The sequence below is a fragment of the Drosophila nasuta genome, chromosome 3 (assembly GCF_023558535.2).
Source record: "Drosophila nasuta strain 15112-1781.00 chromosome 3, ASM2355853v1, whole genome shotgun sequence".
Taxonomy (NCBI): domain Eukaryota; kingdom Metazoa; phylum Arthropoda; class Insecta; order Diptera; family Drosophilidae; genus Drosophila; species Drosophila nasuta.
This window is the reverse complement of record NC_083457.1, coordinates 28,042,958-28,061,082: the sequence shown is the minus strand read 5'-3', so window position 1 is coordinate 28,061,082 and position 18,125 is coordinate 28,042,958. Positions and strand designations below refer to the sequence as shown.

Genomic DNA, 18,125 nt, shown 5'->3' with positions numbered 1-18,125 from the left:
AGCATTATATTTAGGAAAATTAGTTACCATTTTGGTGAAAAACATCAAAACGAAATAAAAAGATAATGATAAATTATGAATATATGTAAAATTATGAATATATAATTGTAAACAAGTTTTATCCGTGCACTGAATATGAAAGGTTTTGAAAATTGATTGTGGAATAAACATTTACCTATTAAGTTGATGTTTTAAACAAAGAAAAACCAAACAAAAAAAAAATGCAAAACAAAAAAAGTAGCAAACTTTTAAATAAAAACCTTTTTGGCAACTGAATTTCACAAACTCTAGTTTACGTTTTATTGCAACTTCAAATTCTCGACTTTTGGACTTAAACATTTAAAATAATTTCGTAGCAAATTTTGATTTTCTCATTTTTTTTTTGTTTTACAGTCTAATCAAATGCAATCGTGGTACAATTAAGAATCCTCTCTAGCTCGTTAAAGGATTGCAGCTTACATGCCATTGTAGGCGGGGCCGCCACCGCCCTCGGGCACCACCCAGTTGATATTCTGCTTGGGATCCTTGATATCACAGGTTTTGCAGTGAATGCAGTTTTGTGCATTGATTTGCAGCTTCATGTTGCCGCCCTCCTCGTTGGGCACATACTCATAGACGCCAGCGGGGCAGAAACGCTGCTCGGGTCCGTCGTAGATCGCCAGATTGTGATCCACGGGTATGCGATCATCCTTGAGGGTCAAGTGAGCGGGCTGATCGCCTTCGTGATTGGTGCCCGTCAGTGCCACCGAAGACAGCAAGTCGAAGGAGATTTTTCCATCTGGCTTGGGGTACACGATTCGCTCGCTAACATTGGCAGGCTTAAGTGATTCGTGATCCTGGGGACCGTGAGTCAGTGTCCAGGGCTCGCGACCACCCATGAAAATGGAGAAACCGCTGAGCACAAGGCCGCCATAGAGACCCAAGGGATTGTGGAAAGAGGGATGCACATTGCGCACCTTGTACAAATCTTTCCACACAAACGAGTCTTTAATTCTGTAAATTCGAAATGGATTAAAAATCACTTAATAAGCTAATTGTGTTTAAACTCACTTGTCAGCATAGCTGGTGGGCTCGATGCCAGCAGTTGACTGTGAATCCGCATTGATAGCCTCCAAAGCGCTCTCTGCTGCGAGCATGCCACTCTTCATGGCATAATGCGAGCCCTTGATGCGTGGCACGTTCAGGAAACCAGCACTGCAACCCACTAAGCAACCACCTGGGAAGGAAAGTTTCTTCGGCATGCTCTGGAAACCGCCCTCGTTGATGGCACGTGCACCATAAGCAATGCGTGTGGCACCCTCGAAGATGTCGCGCACCTTGGGATGCGTCTTGAAACGCTGGAACTCCTGGAAGGGACTAATCCATGGGTTCTTGTAGTTAAGACCAACCACAAAGCCCACAGCTATTGCCGGAGTGGGTTCATTGAGATGGTACAGGAAAGAGCCACCATATGTAAAGCGATCCAGTGGCCAGCCAATTGAATGCTCCACCAGACCAGGTCTGCAAAGCAGCAAGAAAAGCTTTACATAAGAATAAATTCTAGTTTAAAGCACTCATTATAGCTTACTGATGCTTCTCGGCAGGAATCTCCCAGACCTCCTTGAGGCCAATGCCGTAGGTTTGTGGTTCACTGCCCACGTTGAGACCAAACTGTTGCATAATCTGCTTGGAGAGATGACCACGACAGCCCTCGGCAAAGATTGTGGTCTTGGCATGCAGTTCCATGCCACGTGCAAAGGTCTCCTTGGGTGCTCCGCTCTTGGCAATGCCCACATCGTTCGTGGCAATGCCCTTAACACTGCCATCCTCATGGAACAGCACCTCGGAGGCAGCACAGCCTGGATAGATCTCTACGCCCAATGCTTCTGCCTGGTCACCCAACCATTTCACCAAGTGACCCAAGCGCACCACATAATTGCCATGATTGTCCATCGGCCAGCCCTTAAAGATGGGTATGGAGATGCGTCCCGTGGAGGTGAGATACGAGAAGGTATCCTTGGTTACGGGTGTGTTCAGGGGAGCGCCCTGCTCTTGCCAGTCTGGGATGAGCTCATTCAGTGAGATGGGATCAATGACAGCGCCGGAGAGAATGTGTCCGCCGACCTCAGCGGCTTTTTCTACAACACACACGCGAATCTCCTGCAGAAACAGAAGATTAACGATTTTCCAGTTGATAAGAATGAAGTTTGCCAACTCACCTGATCTTTCTCAGCAGCCAGCTGCTTGGCCCGTATGGCTGCAGACATGCCAGCTGGTCCACCGCCCACAATGACAATGTCCACCTCCTCGACGCAACGCTCCATGTCCACCTCCTTCCATCTTGGATCCTTCTCGCGTGGATGCAAAGTGTAGTGTGTGGTAATCTTTGGGTATTTGGCCGCCTCTGACACGCTGCGCACAAAGGCGGGTGTGAAGAGCTTATGAACTGGGCAAGGTTAGAGATTATGATTAAACAACGTTGCATGGATAATTGACACAACTGATAACAACTGTGATAAACACACAACAACAACAAAGTGTGGAAATACTTTTGAAATAGATGATCTGTTAATAGGTGTAGGTATTATATAAATTGTCCAAGTTCTTTATCTCGAAGACTCTCATGATCTGCATCCTAAAACATTACGTATTATGTAATCCACAATATGTTAGTTGTTGTTTTTGTTTAGCTCTTGTCTGATCACAATTTAAACTCACCTCTGTGCATTTTCAGGAGCGCCGACATTTTCGCTTAGAAAATTGATTGGCCTAATTGGACGGTCTGCAACATATATAACATAGTGGTAATGATATTTATATTTACACTGATATCAAACAAAAACAAATAATGCCGACGCCAACAGAGCAACAAGTTGGACTTTAGACTCGACGAAATAATGCCGCAACGCAGCGGTTAAGGTTCGCATTGATTGAAATATTCGCTTCGAGTGTCTTACCTATTTGTTGATTTGTCCTTCTCACTTGAGATTTGAATGCCAAATATATTATTATGTTCTACAGAAGTCTGCAATCAAAGTTGGACGAAGTATAACAAACGCTAACCACTCTCAACTGATCAGCTGGCAGCACAGTAATGTTGCCAGATTATGAGCGCGCTCATGCTGTATGAGATATGCCGTAAAAATAAGCTAAAAAAAAAAGATAGCTAAAAATGAAAATGTATCAAATTAAACTATGATAAATGCTTCAATTAAAATTAATTAAATTTAAATTAATTAATTGAATTAAACTATTGCACCATTTTGTTTGCATACAGCGTACATTTATAGCTAGACCATGCCAAATAAAAATATAAATCTGCTAAACATACATCACTGCTAACAGAGCGGTGTTGCTGCCTTCCTCAATATTCAGCTGTTGAATATGCGGCGTTGCCACATGTAGAAAAGGTTGCGGGCGTTGCTAACGGACGAAACTGGCAGCGCTGCTCGTGTTTGCCGCCGCTAACCAACCGATGGCGCCACTGTGGACTTGTCTGACAGTTCAAATTTGAATAATTGTAGTAGATTGTTAAGGTCAATGCCAATGCCAGCTTAATTTTCGTCTTGACGACTAGACAACAGTCCAAAAAAGATAGCAACACAATAGTTAGCGAGTTTGTCTTTATTTAAAAGATTTGTTCACAACATATTTAATGCATTGAGGGAAGTACATTTAACATTTCAATATTGTGTTTTGATATTACACTTAATAAGTATTATGTATGTATGTGCATTGGTGTAAATGTGTGTGCGTGAGTGTGCACACCAGTAATTTGGTTAATTTTTTGCTGTTTTTCTTTTTTTTTAGTTGTTTTTGGTATTGATCAGATCAAAGCGTGGTGAATTTTTAATCCAGCCCCATTAAAAATTCAAAGGAATTACAAGTTTACGTTTCTTGGGAATATCTAGCATATACATATAGTAAATACATTTATCAATAGTTTTTTGTTCAGCTTTGGCCAATTAATATTTACAAGGTGCATTCGGATCGGAGCAACAAATATCTATGGCTCATAGAATTGCTCCACACTGCTGTCATCCAAGTTGTTCTGCGCTTCCGTCTGTTCGCTGCTCTTCAACTGTTGCTGCTCCTCCGGCTGCCGCTGCTGTTGCTGTTGTTGTTGCTGCTGCTGTTGTTGATGCTTGCTGAAGAGCATAGTTATGGCTTTGTCCGAGGGATTGCTCTCATCGCTGGTCTGCTGCTTGCCATCGACTTTGGCCTGTTGCAACTGCGATTTGGTCTGATTCGATTCCGAGTTTGTTAAGCCAGCGCCATGAATGCTCTTCCCGAAACGCATAAAGTTCGAATCCAGTTTACCGTAACGTTCAAATTCCGCAGGTGTTGAGCGACCGAAGCGCATAAAGTTATCCGGGCGACCGAAACGCATAAAGTCCTGTTTGGGACTGCGCAACTCTTCGTGGAAATGCATATTTCTGCCGAATCGCATAAAGTTATCGGAGCGACCAAATCGCATGAAATCCTGCTTGGGATCACGACCAAAGCGCATAAAGTCCTGCTTGGGATCGCGGCCAAAACGCATGTAATCCGACGATGCGCGTCCGAAGCGCATAAAGTCCGACGGCGTCCGTCCGAAGCGCATAAAGTCCTGCTTGGGATCCCGACCGTAGCGATCCATGGCGGCACGCTTCACACTCTCGAAGTAACCGCTACCCGTTGGCTGTGGCAACTGCTCCGCTTGCCGCTTGCCAAAGTGCATGAAATTATCCTTCAAGGACTTGCGCTGCATTTCGTACTCAGGATCGTATTTAAAGCGCTGCTTGCGGGCATTCTTCTGGAATCGCAACACCACCGAATTTTTGGCATAATCAATGCCAATGGCCGAGATGGGATACCGGAATTCCAGTTCCGTTTGCTCCGGTTTCTCCAGCATCAAACCATCGAGCAGCTCGCTCTCAGCTATACGTGGTTCCGCATTTGTGTTACTTGGAGTGTCCTCAGTCAGTAGTTCGTTCTCCGCATAGTTGGGTGCATCAATGATCTCGCTGTGGATGGCCGACTGCATTTGGTACAGGGCCAGGAGGAACATCAACGCAATGCCCATGATAGCAGCTGCAAAAAAGAGGTGGAATTGTTGGCAGTGTTAATAAATATAATTACGAGGTGTTAAGTAAATTATTTGCCACATTATCTATTACAAGTTTTAATCACATTAATGCCATGCTACACGCCTTTGTCTATTCATTTTACTTAGCTAGGGAAACAACAAAAACAGCGAGAAGGAGCGAGAGCAGAAGAAGCAACTTATCCGGTAGCCGGCAAATGTCTTGACGCCTTTATTTTCATGTTCATGTTCTTCTTGGTGGCGAGACAAAGTGTCCCGCTAATTAACCATAACAATATTTATGCGATAATCTGGCTGGCCAAGAGCGAAATATGAATGTGCGCGTAAAAAGTTAACCAAGCGCATTAAAGCCAACACCGAGAGCAACTCCTCCTTCCTACTACTCCTGCTTCCTACTACAGTCGTCTCTTAGCCATTCTTAATACAACCTGTTGAAGGCGTTAACGCCGCCTTGGATGGCGGCTGCTTGATGTATGAACGTCCGGACACCGTCAGAGAGAGAAAGAGAGATAGAGAGCCAAAGAGCCATTAGAGATGCAAATGATTATGGCTTATGGATGGCGATGTCGATGTGGTGGATGTGGTGGAAGGTGTGACGCCAACACTTGAGAGGACTTGCATTGCATTAGGATCGGGTTGGTAAAGTAATGCAGCCAAAGCCAGAGATTCCACTTGAGGCAAGTGTGGAGAAATGCCTATTAATATCTTAAGCTAAGCCTAATTGAATTGCGTTCGCCAATTGCGTGGGTATCGAACAATCTCGTCAAGCTGACAGCACTTATTTTGAGTGCGGGGAAATCCCCTGTGAGCAATTTTAATACATAATATTTGCCAAGTAACGGTTCAAAACTAGCCCTGAAAACGTGTTAATAATGAATCGCGCCTAAACTTGACATTAATCTGCGGCAAGTTGGTCAACTTAGTGCTGTATTTAAAAATAAAATAAAAAACGGACGTTGAAACGTTGAAAAAAACGGCAGCTGAAGCGGCAACAATAACAACTTGACCCCAACTTGACGCGATTTGGCAAAAGCTGAACTCATTAACATACATTTTCAGTACTCAACATTAATGTTCAAAATTTCATAAACTGTCTCGGCGTTAATTCGAAATATATACAACAAAAAAAAAAAAAAGAAGAAACATAAAGGTTTTTCCTTGTTGTATTTTGGTTTGCAGTCGCAATCAGTTCACCATTCATTGCAGACATAAGTGGCAAGCAAATGTGGTTGGAATAGAATGAGAGAGCAGCATGTAGAGTAGACCGGGCCAATGGCAATTTGTTAGTCAAATCAACGACATGCCACAACGCAGCATTTTGTGGCAATATTCTGCTAACTGTGCTCGTTGCCCTTCTACCACACTGAATGTTGGTTTTTTGCTTGCAATTAAACAAAAACAGCAATTTTGCAAACTGCAACTGGCACTTGCAACACGGCAACATTTGGTGGCATCGAACGTTGAACAAATTGCAAACTCAAGTTGAAGTTGCAGACAGCGTTGAAGAGCTGCCCGAAGAGTGTGTGTGTGTGTGCTCAATTTATGAGTTTGTCAAACATATTATTATTTTATATTGTAGTCGAGGATGTGTTGCAACCAACATCTCAGCTGTGTGGAGTCAAGTGCTCATTTCTAGTGACAACTGTCAAACAGGCTGATTGATTTCCCCTCTACCAAAAAGAAAAACAAAAAGAAAAGATGAGATGCGTACTTAAAATTTTCCAAATATTTCGCAAATTTTCGGTGGGCAGTACTTTTGGAATTACGCATACGCAATGTTGTCTCGTTGTTACCTGGTGAATGTTAGCTTGTTGTTGTCTCATCGTATCAATAACACACTCGTTAATTCGTTTAGCACAGCCTCTCAGCATTACAGCTCAGCTTGAAAGCTGACACCTCTTCTTTTTTTTTAGGGGCACAAAGCACTTTTAATCAGATTTTCATATCTTATGAATGTTCCGCAATGCGATACATTTGAAGTGCCAGCCAGACATGTGTTGGGAGTTATGTTTGGCAGCAAAGCAGCAACACAGCAAACATCATTCGGCACATTTAAATATAATTTATCAGCGACAGGCAGCTCAACAACTCAACATCACACTGAGAGTAGCGGCAAAAGACAAATGATTGCCGCTGCCGCGTGGTATGTGCAACACAAAGACACAACACACCTGCCCCATTCAGTTGTTTTTTGGTTTTTCTGGTTAGAAGCAGGATCAAGAGGAACGGCTGTGGGTGCGGAAGCTGCACCTCATCTCACGTTGTCAGTGATAAATCAAAAATTGTTCATGCTTCGCAGCAAGTTCTTGAGCTATGCATATGGTAGATGCCACCTGACCAACTGGCATTCAACAAACAACCATTATAACTAGTAAAAGGGGGAAAAACTCATACTGTGTGTGTGAGTGTGAAAACTGTGAAGGCAAATGAAAATCTAGCGACGCTTTGTTGCCTGCGCTTTTTCTGCTAGTATTCTCCGAAGTGCTGCCGTAAATATTTCAATTTGTGTTCATTAACCCAAAATGGAAGTGCTTTGAATAGGTGTTTGTCTGAGTGTATGTGTGTGTGAGTGTTTGGCAGCAACTATAATATTTGCCACCTTCAATTGTAACTGTATTTGCATTACACGCGCATTGTTCGGGTCGTTGCCTTTGGCCTAAAGTAACCGGTGCTTAAGTAAAATGAAATTTAATATTTTCCAAGCAGAGTTTTTTATTTTGAAGTTCAAGCTTCACCCGAAATAACTCAAACAGAATTATTTGTACTCTACTTCCAAACTCAAATAATTGTTCAAAACTTATTGGGTTTTAACTCTGCTTCAAAACTGAAATCATTTTTTTAAATTTATTAGCTCTTTTTACACTTCTTTTAATATTCACAAAGAAATAACAATTGTTTTTTATATTCTTCTTTTATTGGATTTAATTTAAAATATTATTTCTATGCAGCAATTATTTTGTACAAATTTCTGTTCAAAATTTGTAATTCACTGGTAAAAAAACCTATACCAAAACACTTTTTGTTGAATAAAGATTAATCTTACAGCTTTTGATTATCACTTTAGTTAGAGCTAGGAATGATTTTGGAATTATTTTTGTGATATAAGATAATCGCAAAGTGAGCAAAATCGTACGAAACACCAAATAAATAAACGAATTTATATATTTTATTGTAAAACAGAAATACTTCCTAAAGTCAATCTTATGTTAGCGCTAATCCAAATCTAAAGTAGTAACATTTACTTATTTTAAAAATTGTTTGCGTTTATGTTTTTTTCACTGTAAATAGAGTCTCAAGAGACATTTTTGGCCAGCGAATTACGCATATGTTATATATATAATATTTCTTAGTTCTGTTTCATGAAACACACAATTATAATCCAAATTCAAGAATCCTTCAACTCTGTCGTCTTTCACTTTTCATTGCTGCTATTGCAACCAAGTTTGATTCATTTAAAATTCAGTCTTCATTTCATGAAGCAAAAAAACAAAAGACTGTCTCTTAATCCGACAAAATTTGAGACCCATACTCGAGTATGTTGAACTTGCCCAAGGCAATGGTCTAATGTCTAATGAATTTCTTCCTACTATAAAATTATTTAAAGCACACAGCTTATAAGAAGATGCAAGAGACGCTTAAGACGTTGTGATATTCTTGGTGTTAAATAAGTGAATGTACTCGGAGTGAGGAAGAGATTTCTTCAACATTTTTAGAATCATTTTTTTATTTCGAGTCAGTTCTTTAACTTGGCAAGCTATAAGAAATTAAATTGATGCAAATCTTGGCTTGAAATCACGTAATAAAACATCGTTCCTTCCGCTTTAGAATTTCCATAATAATAATGGATGATTTTGCTAAATTTTTCGAAGCAAACTAGTTTAGTTAATTCTAAATTTTAGAAACTCATTCTGCTTTTGTTTAAAGCGAATAAGGAAAACTTTTATAGCATTTTTTCAAAAGCAAACACTCACCTTTAATTTAGAAATCAGTTGTTTAATGGAAAGATGATATTGTAATTGCAATCAAATTGGCATGCCACACGATGAAAATATATTCTTAGAACTTGGGATAGCTTGGAATTGAGCGCAAGAGGCAAAACACTGTTTAAAGATGCTTTTGGCAGGACACTTGTTGACCGCGCAAATGTGAAACACTTCTGTGGCAATGTTTGGCGTAACATCCGGTTTTATATGTTTGTGTTGAGTTGCCGACAACGTGCAACCTACAACCGACACGGCGACGAACGACAACCGACAACCGACAGCCGACGTGTCGGCCGACAAACGATGGTGTCCTTTTGTTAAGGATAATAGGCAGGCAGGCAACAGCCAACAATGGTTGCCGAAAAGCAGCAAGCAAGCAGCAACCAGCAGCTGCTTGTTGCGTGGGTGCTTGTCTCATCTTTTGCGGCAGCAACAAGTGTTGCCACAATTTCGGTCTGCGCAACATTTTGCGGCCTCGAGAGTTTGTGTGTGTGTGTGCTTGAGTTTTTTTTTGTTATTTCTATTAGCTGCTCTAAGCTGCAAGCTGGCGATATGCTGCAACAGCCTTGACAATGCCACAGCCGCCACTGCAACTGTGATATGTTTGTTTGTTGTGTGCGATGACAGACGACAGACGACAGACGACAGACGACAGACTGTCAGCAAACAATAGTTGCCATTGTGCCACAGCATATTATTATTATCTTTATTAACTGCATACACAAATACATACATCACTTTTGTCTCTGTGTTTGTTAATATGCCATATAACATACAAAGTCATCTGGTTTTTCTGGTGGTCTTCTATTTGGTTTTTTTTTTTGTTGTTGTTGTATGGCCAACAATGACGCAGCAACATTTTGTCGCCGCTTTGCTGGTAATCCAAGCGCCAAATTGTATGCAAATCGCCCACAATTGTTACAGTCCGCCCCGTTTTTAAGTTGAAGCGGAAGGCAGTAGTCGAAGTGGAGAGGGGGTTAAGGTTCTCCACTCCCACTTTCAATTCATGAGCTCGCGTCCAATTAGCCTGGTGTCCATCGAGTTGTTGTCTTGACTTTGCTCTAAGTACGTGTGCGTATGCGGTATAATTTGGCCTCGTCGCCAGCATCGTTTATGGAGTTTTATGGCCCTGTAACGGGATACATTGTGGCGCCTTCAGCATCCCCGATTCTGTCTGTCTGTCTGCCGTCCTCCTAGCTGCTGCTTTTGCCCAACTCTTTTCACTCTTGCTGGGTGGGCAATTCACTTTCGTAAGCGGAAGTCTGTAATTACGGCCTCACTTTGAAAGGCCAAGTTCTTTGTTTCTTTTTGCTTTTTTTGTTTATTTTTTTTCGTTTCGTGAACAACGCTCCCAGAAACTGACTTGCGACAAATGTGTCAACTAACAATGGCTTAGCAGGTTTGTCTAACGATCGCCCAAAAAAAAAATCAATACACAAATCAACAAACTCATTCTCGCTATTTGCATTGATAAATATGCATGACAAATGTGTCTGTGTCTGTTTCTGTATTCATTTACATAATACAAACATATCAAAAGCATCTACAGACACTGAATACCGCTCAAGTTCAGAGACGTTTCTTGACCAAGAGCAACGATCCCGTCCCCACAACGAGATGGTCGTGTGCCAGTCTCGGCCGAATCTGCCGTGAGTAACGCTTTCAAAAGATCACGCTTAATTGTTTTTTTTATTTAGCGGAATGCCAAATGCCCTCTCTAATTTACTATTTGGGTAGAATCAATAAAATACTTTTACTATTCAATATATTCAAGTTCAACAGACATGCAAAAGAACAACGGAATTTGAGAGTCAACAACTAATTATAATTTCAATTCAGAATCAAATAAATTAAAACTAGTTATTGCATGAGTAATATGTGGTCAAATAAAGTTGTTGTATTTGGGATTGAAAAAGAATACAAAAAGTAATAATGAATGTAATAAATGAAAACTAGTTATTTTAAGAGATGTAGTCATTAAAATATTTCTATCTTTGTTTAACATTAACTTTCTGAGAGATAAAAATCTTTTTAAAAAAAGGGCTAAATATAAATTTTGGAATAAAAAGAACAGCAAATTTGAATTTGCATTTAAAATGAAAACTAGTTATTACAAGAGTATGTTAATATGTGGCCAAATAAAATGTTTCGATTTTTATTTAAATAAAATTCGTATATTTTCTAGGGTGTAAAAAGGTATTAAAGAAAACACAAATATAAATTTAAAAAAAAACATATTGATGACATTAATTTTTGACATTATTGACATTAATTATATTTATTTTAATAAAGTAATACATGTATTTTATTTACTTTAATAAAAATACAACAAATAAACAAATAATTCCCATAAAAAGTCATTTTAATAAAACATAATTGCTAACTAATAATACATATTATAAAATCTTATTTGATCATCACTTCGCAATGAACCAACTCCTCCAAATGCCAACTAATTGGCAGATGAACTCACTGACTAGTGAACAAAAATATTTTGACTACCGTTGGAGTACCTCTTCCTCTTCCTCTTACTCTTTATATTTCTCTCCATCTCTGTCTCATGCGGTAGCAGAGCGAGCGCCTTTTCGAATTCGATGTCAATGCCATTGTTGAATTTTCAAAGCAGTTTGTTATTGCTGTTGTATTTCCGAACTGTAACTAATAATGATTGCAGCAATCACCAACTGAGCCCATGGTCAATTTTGACTAATTAACGAATAAGCAATGGGATCTCGTTAGTATGGTAATAAATTTTTATATAACAATTCGCATACTACAAATAACAGCGCTTGCAGCCCATAAACATAAATTTAAAAACAATTGCGTCATGTTCTAAACTTCATGCAGCAAACATCAAAAGCAACAGCAATTGCAATAAAGCAGATGAACAACAACAATGTCTACTGTTTGGTTAAGCAATAACGGCAGTTGTGACTACTGCTGTTGTTGTTGTATATTGAAAGAAGCTTTTGCCGGCCAGCAGCTCCGATCGTTTACTTACAGAGTACGCAGCCAATTATGGTATAAAAAACCAAAACAAATCCGAAACTGAGAAAGCGTCAAACCGTAAGTGAGCAATGAACCTCTGACCGGAGAGAGACTTAACAGCCGCATCGAGCTTGGGCAGTAACTGCAGCAGTGACTGCGACGCTGACTGCGACTGCGGCAGCGATGACGACTGCAGCTGTTGTTGTTTTTGGTTGTTGTTGGTGTTTGTGTGCTTTTGCATACAGTTAAGTTTACACGTGTGTGTATGTGTTGGTGTGTGTCTGTGTGTCACTGTGGCTTAGCTAGTTTTCAGAGATCTCAGATTGTACGTACGTATGTGTGTGTTTATGTGTCGATACGATGCTTAGTAGTATTCACTTAGCTGTTTTTGTTTTCTATTCGATTCGTTTCGAGCAACGTGCGAGGCTCTTTTTCCTAATTTGAAGCCGAGTTCAGTTCAGTTGGTGTTTAGCATTCAATGTGCGCGTACGATTAAACGACTTGGCACCGCATCCTGCAAACCAAAGTGTTAAATATTAGTTGGATTAAAAAAACAACATATTTATTCCTTACAATATTCTGCAAAGAAGTGAATTTGAATAATACGAAAAAAAAGGTGTGCTGAGCGATCAGTTAAGATCATTCGATAATTTTTATTGTATTAATTTATGCGTTCGTTTTTATGAATGACTGTGGCTGATTAACAATCGAATTCAATTCAAAAGCTATTCACACGTTTAGCTCGTTTTCAAATCTGTGGCTGCTGTTGCCTAGTGAAGATTGGGCATATTTTAAGAGGCCACAAATCAGCATTTTTATGGCTTACATCCTTGACATGCTTTGATACCCAAAATGCTCAGTATCGATCGGCTAAATTCCAGGTTACAGATTTGTTTGTGTACATTAATATTATCACTTTTGTATTACTCCTTCTTTCGTTGACATCTTTGAGTTGGCCGAAAACTGGTTGCCCAACTTCTGGCCAAAAAAACCAAGTATGCAATTAAACAACTCACTAGCGTGCTTGCTATCTAACATAGTGGTATTTTTTCGGCAATTGCAGCAACTGCATTTAACTTGTCACTGGTCCATTTGCTCCAGCTCCAAGACCAACTTTGGCCACAATTTCAACTCCAACTTTCATTGTTGTTGGCTCATGTCGTGAGCCTTTTGAACCGATCTATACTCTTTAATACCTTAAGTTGATCTACACTTATCATAAACATGTTCTAGGTGAAAGATGAAAGGCATTTAAAATGATTTCGAACTCAGACTGAAGGTTAAACCCATTTACTGTCATTATTAGATCGCCATAAATATGTTATTTGTATATTTAATGGGCTCCAAATGAGAAGATCATAATTAAACATTCAACTTTTATAATGCTTCGTCAGCACTTTTTGATGACAGAAAATTCTTAATGCTTAATTCAAAACACCGTTCTAAAAGTTCAATCAGATCACTGAAGGCTAAGCCGACTTGACACTATTATGAATACTACAAATAATTATCGCATTAATTTTTAATTTAATGGCATCGAAAAGCCAAACTCATGCTGAAATTCTTCTAAATTTTGAACAACTCTTTTAACTTTGGATTATATTATGAATACTAGAATTATTTATTGAATAATTTTTTAGTTTAATTCCTCATCAGCTCTTTCTTAAAGCAGTTCAGTAATTTAAATCAACTTACTGGCATCATAATGAATGCTACAATTAATTTATTGCTTAATAATAAATCACACTTATATAATATATGCAACTTTTATGGCGCTTCATTGCCGTATTTATCAATGGAAAATTCTTAAAGCAGTTCTATTACTTATCATAAACTGATTGAGATCACTCGAAATACTACAATTAATGAATTAATTGAGTATTTTTCAGTTTAATGAGCTCAAAGCGGAAAACTCGAGATAATCAAGTTATGAAAAGTACGTCAGCACTTTAACTCGTGGAAAATTCTGTTACTGTTGTTGAACTCTAATGCACTTCGCATTACATTTTTATAATTAATATTGAGTGGAAGAGTATAAAAGTAATCACCTGTGACCAATTGGCTTGATGCATTTCTCAGTTTGTTTGAGTTTATCTGGGAATCGTGCGGATGTGCATCAGACACTCCAACTCCCATTGGCAACTTGTTGTTGTTGTTGTTGTTCAGCTTGTAAACGGGTAGACACATACACACATACACAAAACATAGTGTGTGCATTTGATTCGACGAACCTCGTGGCTGTGTCTCTGACCCGGCAGACAAGCTCTCTGCTCTGCTGACTGCCAAAGTGTTTTGAATGACAGGCAAAACGTTTGCAAAAATAGTTTCGGGTCGAGAAAACAATTGTTGTTGATGCTGTGGTAATAAAGTGATAGTAACGATATAATTTCGCTTAACGATCGCATAAAATGTAACTGCTCTAAAATCACCATTAAACTCAATCAGGTCATACCATATAGGGAATATGCAAGAAACTTAAAAATATCAGCAAAAATTAATTGCACTTTCGCAAATCGCGTTCGTTGCCTGAATCTTTAGTTTGCCTACTAATGATTATGATCTTGGCACAGCATTTATCAATTCTTGCCGGTCAATGTTAAAGCTATTAACAGTCAATTAATCGAGCGCCAGCTATTAAACGGTGTCGCAATCGAAGCGCCAGTTTATCGATCGTTAAAGACCAAAAATAAAACTTTGAATATCGCTAAAATTATGTCTAATACTGGAACACCTTTTAATGGCATTGTCCACAGCTCAGTTGTGAATTACACATTTATAATTACATACTAAAAATACAACAGTTCAGCATGTCAGTAGTTACTTTTTCCAACAAGGTCCGCTGCGAGGACAAACTGTAATTTAGTCTTGTTCGCACCCAATTTTGGCGATGTGGAATTGGATTTGCTCGACTGCGCTTACAAGCTCACTATCATGGCACACATGCTGACCATAAGCAGCGAACCAAGTAGCAAGTGCCAAGTGGCAAGTGTTTGATGTTGCAATCTGCGCTGACCAAGCGGCTTAATTGGCCCACATGTGCCACTCTGCGGATACGCAATATACGATTTTGGTGTCATTTTTGTTGACTTTCGAGTCTCGTTTTTTTGTTTTTGCGATTTACTGCTCTGCGCTTGGCTGGTTTGTGTTTTAGTTGATGTTGCTGGTTTTCAGGGTGGTCATGAAGCGTGGTGGCAAATAGTGACAGATCTTGGACACCAGAGCTTAGCATTGAGGACAGCAACAGCGGCAAAACAACTAAAACCAGTTGAACGCGCAGCCAAGATCAAATTCAATTATAGTGCACTTGATTAACGCCATTTATGACAAACGACGAGGGCATGTTTTGTAAAGCGAGAAGTTCTTTTTCATCACAATACAGTGGAGTATATTATTTAAAGCCATGATTTATTGCAGCACAGCGGCTGACGTAAAATGACAGCGAAACCGAATTTTGATTTTGAGAAAGAGGGCGTCTTGACCATCGGCCATGTGGATGAGAACGAAGTGGATCGCATAGCGGCCAGCTTCAAGGGACGTTCGCTATTCATCACAGGCGGAACGGGATTTCTGGGCAAGGTTCTCGTCGAGAAGCTGTTGCGGTAAGTAAAAATGCTTGCTGGGGAAGTACTGAAGTATTGAATGCAACATTGTAAAACTGCTTAATTTGCATTGCGTGCCTTGCCACATTCTTCAGCGGCATTTAGGCAGCAGGAGGTGGGCGAGTGGTGGCTTAAAAGCGAGCCAGTTGGCCTCTCGCCTGCTGACTGGTTGGGTGGTTGATTGCTTTGCTTCACGTTTCGTATTCGTTGCGTTGGCCAACAGCTGGCGGCAAACGTGACCTCAATAATTCAACATAAATTGTGATTATGCTCTTATTAATTCATACAGCTCGTGTGGCGAACTAAAGCGTATTTATCTGCTCATACGTCCCAAGAAGGGCAAGGATCCGCAGGAGCGCATTAAGGACATATTTCAGAATGTGGTAAGCAAACGCTGCTGGCGGAAAATTATGAAATATTCTCTCCTCACACAACGATTAACATTAACAATCTGTTGCTTGCAGTTGTTCGACCAGGTGAAACAGCTGCGTGGCGAACAGCAAATACTACAACAAGTGGTGGCCATAGCGGGGGATGTGCTGCTCCCAGGTCTCGGCATCTCAGAGCAGGATCTGGAGACGCTGCGCAACGAGGTGTCCATTGTGTACCATTGTGCGGCCACAGTGCGGTAAGTTAAGCTAATTATCTTTACACTTAGTATCCCTAATTCTCTTCTATGTATCCTCCCCCTGCAGCTTCGATGAGCCTCTCCGCAATGCCGTCTTCATGAATACCCGCGGCACCAAGTACATGCTCGATTTGGCCCTTACTCTCAAACACTTGGAGTTCTTTGCCTACTGCTCTACCGCCTATTGTCATCTGCATGTGAAGACGTTGTATGAGAAGCCCTACGATCCACCAGCAAATCCTCATCAGGTCATTCAGGCCTGCGAGTGGCTAACGGACGAAGAAGTATCGCTTATTGAACGCAAAGTGTTGGGCGATATTCCCAATACTTATGCCTATACCAAGTCCTTGGCAGAGGCTTTGGTGGTGGAGAAGTTCAATGAACTGCCAGCTGTTATTCTGCGTCCATCGATTGTCATTCCCATTTGGAAGGAACCCATTCCCGGCTGGACGGACAACATCAATGGACCCACTGGGCTGCTCATTGGTGCCGGAAAAGGTGTCATACGCACCATGTACTGCAATTCCTCGGGTTATGGAGACTTTCTGCCAGTGGACATTGCTGTCAATGGCATTCTGGTGGCCAGTTGGCGTAACATTACTGCGGGCACGGATAGCACAAATCGTGTGGCGCACATGACATCGTCGAACGACATTAAGGTCTCCTGGGCTGAGATTATAGAACTGGGTCGTTGGGTTATTGAGCACAAGGTGCCGCTAAATGGCGTCGCCTGGTATCCGGGTGGATCCATGAAGTCCAACTATATCGTTCACTACATCTGTATGGTGCTCTTCCAATGGATGCCAGCTTTGTTTGTCGACGCTTTACTGATTCTTCTACGTTATCCACCTGTGTAAGTTGCCTTTCCCACATATGTAGCTAAAATCGAATATATAATGAACTTTTTCCATTTCAGTCTCTGTCGTGTCCAGAATCGTATTTACAAAGGTTTCGAAGTCTTTGAGTACTATGCCAACAATGTCTGGAGTTTTGACAATTCGGAAGCTGTAAAATTACGAAAACTCATGAACAATAAGGAACGAAAAACCTATGTGATTGAGAAGATTGATTTGGATCTGATCGATTACTTCACAAATAGTGTTTTATGCGCGCGTCGTTTGATTTTGAAGGAGTCGGATGAATCTATTCCGGCTGCCAAACGCCACATGAAAGTGTAAGTAGTTTAATTGATGATATGATAATTTCACAAAAAATAATACCAATAAAATCTTCTTCATTTCGTTATAGCATGTGGGTCGTGGACAAGGTGTACAAGGGCATTTGGCTATTTGGAATTTTATACATGCTATACAGATGCTTTTTCGCAAGCTAAACTAATGCATAAATTTAAGTTTAGTTAAGTGCTTAAAACCAAAAGTTGCCCAGCCGCTCGTCATGCCGTGCAAGATACATTTGATTATGTCTAAGTCTTTTAAATTTTTCATGGTGCTGAATAGCTGTTAAAATACGGTATAACCTAGTTTTAATTTTTGTAAATTCATCAAATAAAACAATTATTACACTCAGTTCTAATTTGTATATATGATAGACTTTATTCCTAAATTAAGCGTTATTTTTAGGTCTGATAAAAGGAATAAAGACTCTTACATGAAGCAAAATTAGTGTTCTAGATTAAATATTTTTTTTACTCAATTTCACGAAAGCTATATATAAGCTATAAGCTGTTTAAAATTACGCGCCCTCTTCTAGGCATTTCGGAAATATACCAAAATACCATATAACGTGAAACCATGCATCAGTTATCGTGATTTATTTTTGTATTATGGTATATTTCGCCAAACATACCTTACGGTCACACTCCAATGCAAAAAGAAAATGTTTATTGTTGAAAATTGTCTAAG

The 18,125-nt window shown here is 40.0% G+C and overlaps 3 protein-coding genes across 4 annotated transcripts in view; 1 reads left to right on the top strand and 2 right to left on the bottom strand.

Moving 5' to 3' along the window:
- Positions 1-272: 272 nt before the first annotated feature.
- LOC132788722 (electron transfer flavoprotein-ubiquinone oxidoreductase, mitochondrial) overlaps positions 273-18,125 on the bottom strand; it is a 118,537-nt gene continuing 100,684 nt past the window's right edge. Inside the window, exons 1-6 of one of the 2 annotated variants that reach the window (XM_060796272.1) lie at positions 2,937-3,085; positions 2,698-2,761; positions 2,199-2,425; positions 1,568-2,139; positions 1,051-1,500; positions 273-993 (exon numbers count right to left, since the gene is read on the bottom strand). In XM_060796272.1, coding sequence (XP_060652255.1) covers positions 456-993; positions 1,051-1,500; positions 1,568-2,139; positions 2,199-2,425; positions 2,698-2,725 — 1,815 coding nt within the window. In that variant the 5' untranslated portion in view covers positions 2,726-2,761; positions 2,937-3,085 and the 3' untranslated portion in view covers positions 273-455. Of the gene's footprint in view, positions 994-1,050; positions 1,501-1,567; positions 2,140-2,198; positions 2,426-2,697; positions 2,762-2,936; positions 3,086-18,125 lie in introns of those variants that run through there. The other variant, XM_060796274.1, reaches the window with a different exon arrangement.
- LOC132789916 (FMRFamide-related peptides) lies at positions 3,674-9,209 on the bottom strand. The gene is made up of 2 exons (XM_060798252.1): positions 9,037-9,209; positions 3,674-5,052 (listed from the first exon to the last, which is right to left on the bottom strand). Exon 2 carries the CDS (start codon positions 5,042-5,044, stop codon positions 3,986-3,988), a length of 1,059 nt encoding a protein of 352 aa, XP_060654235.1. The 5' UTR covers positions 5,045-5,052; positions 9,037-9,209; the 3' UTR covers positions 3,674-3,985.
- On the top strand, positions 12,512-17,789 carry LOC132791871 (putative fatty acyl-CoA reductase CG5065). Its single transcript, XM_060800972.1, has 7 exons — positions 12,512-12,652; positions 15,451-15,635; positions 15,925-16,018; positions 16,100-16,263; positions 16,331-17,116; positions 17,180-17,437; positions 17,512-17,789. Exons 2-7 carry the CDS (start codon positions 15,469-15,471, stop codon positions 17,594-17,596), a joined length of 1,554 nt encoding a protein of 517 aa, XP_060656955.1. The 5' UTR covers positions 12,512-12,652; positions 15,451-15,468; the 3' UTR covers positions 17,597-17,789.

Bases quoted from the DNA above. Each gene is read 5' to 3' on its own strand.
- LOC132789916 (XM_060798252.1), bottom strand. From the start codon at position 5,044: ATGGGCATTGCGTTGATGTTCCTCCTGGCCCTGTACCAAATGCAGTCG.
- LOC132791871 (XM_060800972.1), top strand. From the start codon at position 15,469: ATGACAGCGAAACCGAATTTTGATTTTGAGAAAGAGGGCGTCTTGACC. The intron at 15,636-15,924 runs GTAAGTAAAAAT...TAATTCATACAG, and splicing joins CTCGTCGAGAAGCTGTTGCG to CTCGTGTGGCGAACTAAAGC. The intron at 17,438-17,511 runs GTAAGTAGTTTA...ATTTCGTTATAG, and splicing joins GCCAAACGCCACATGAAAGT to CATGTGGGTCGTGGACAAGG.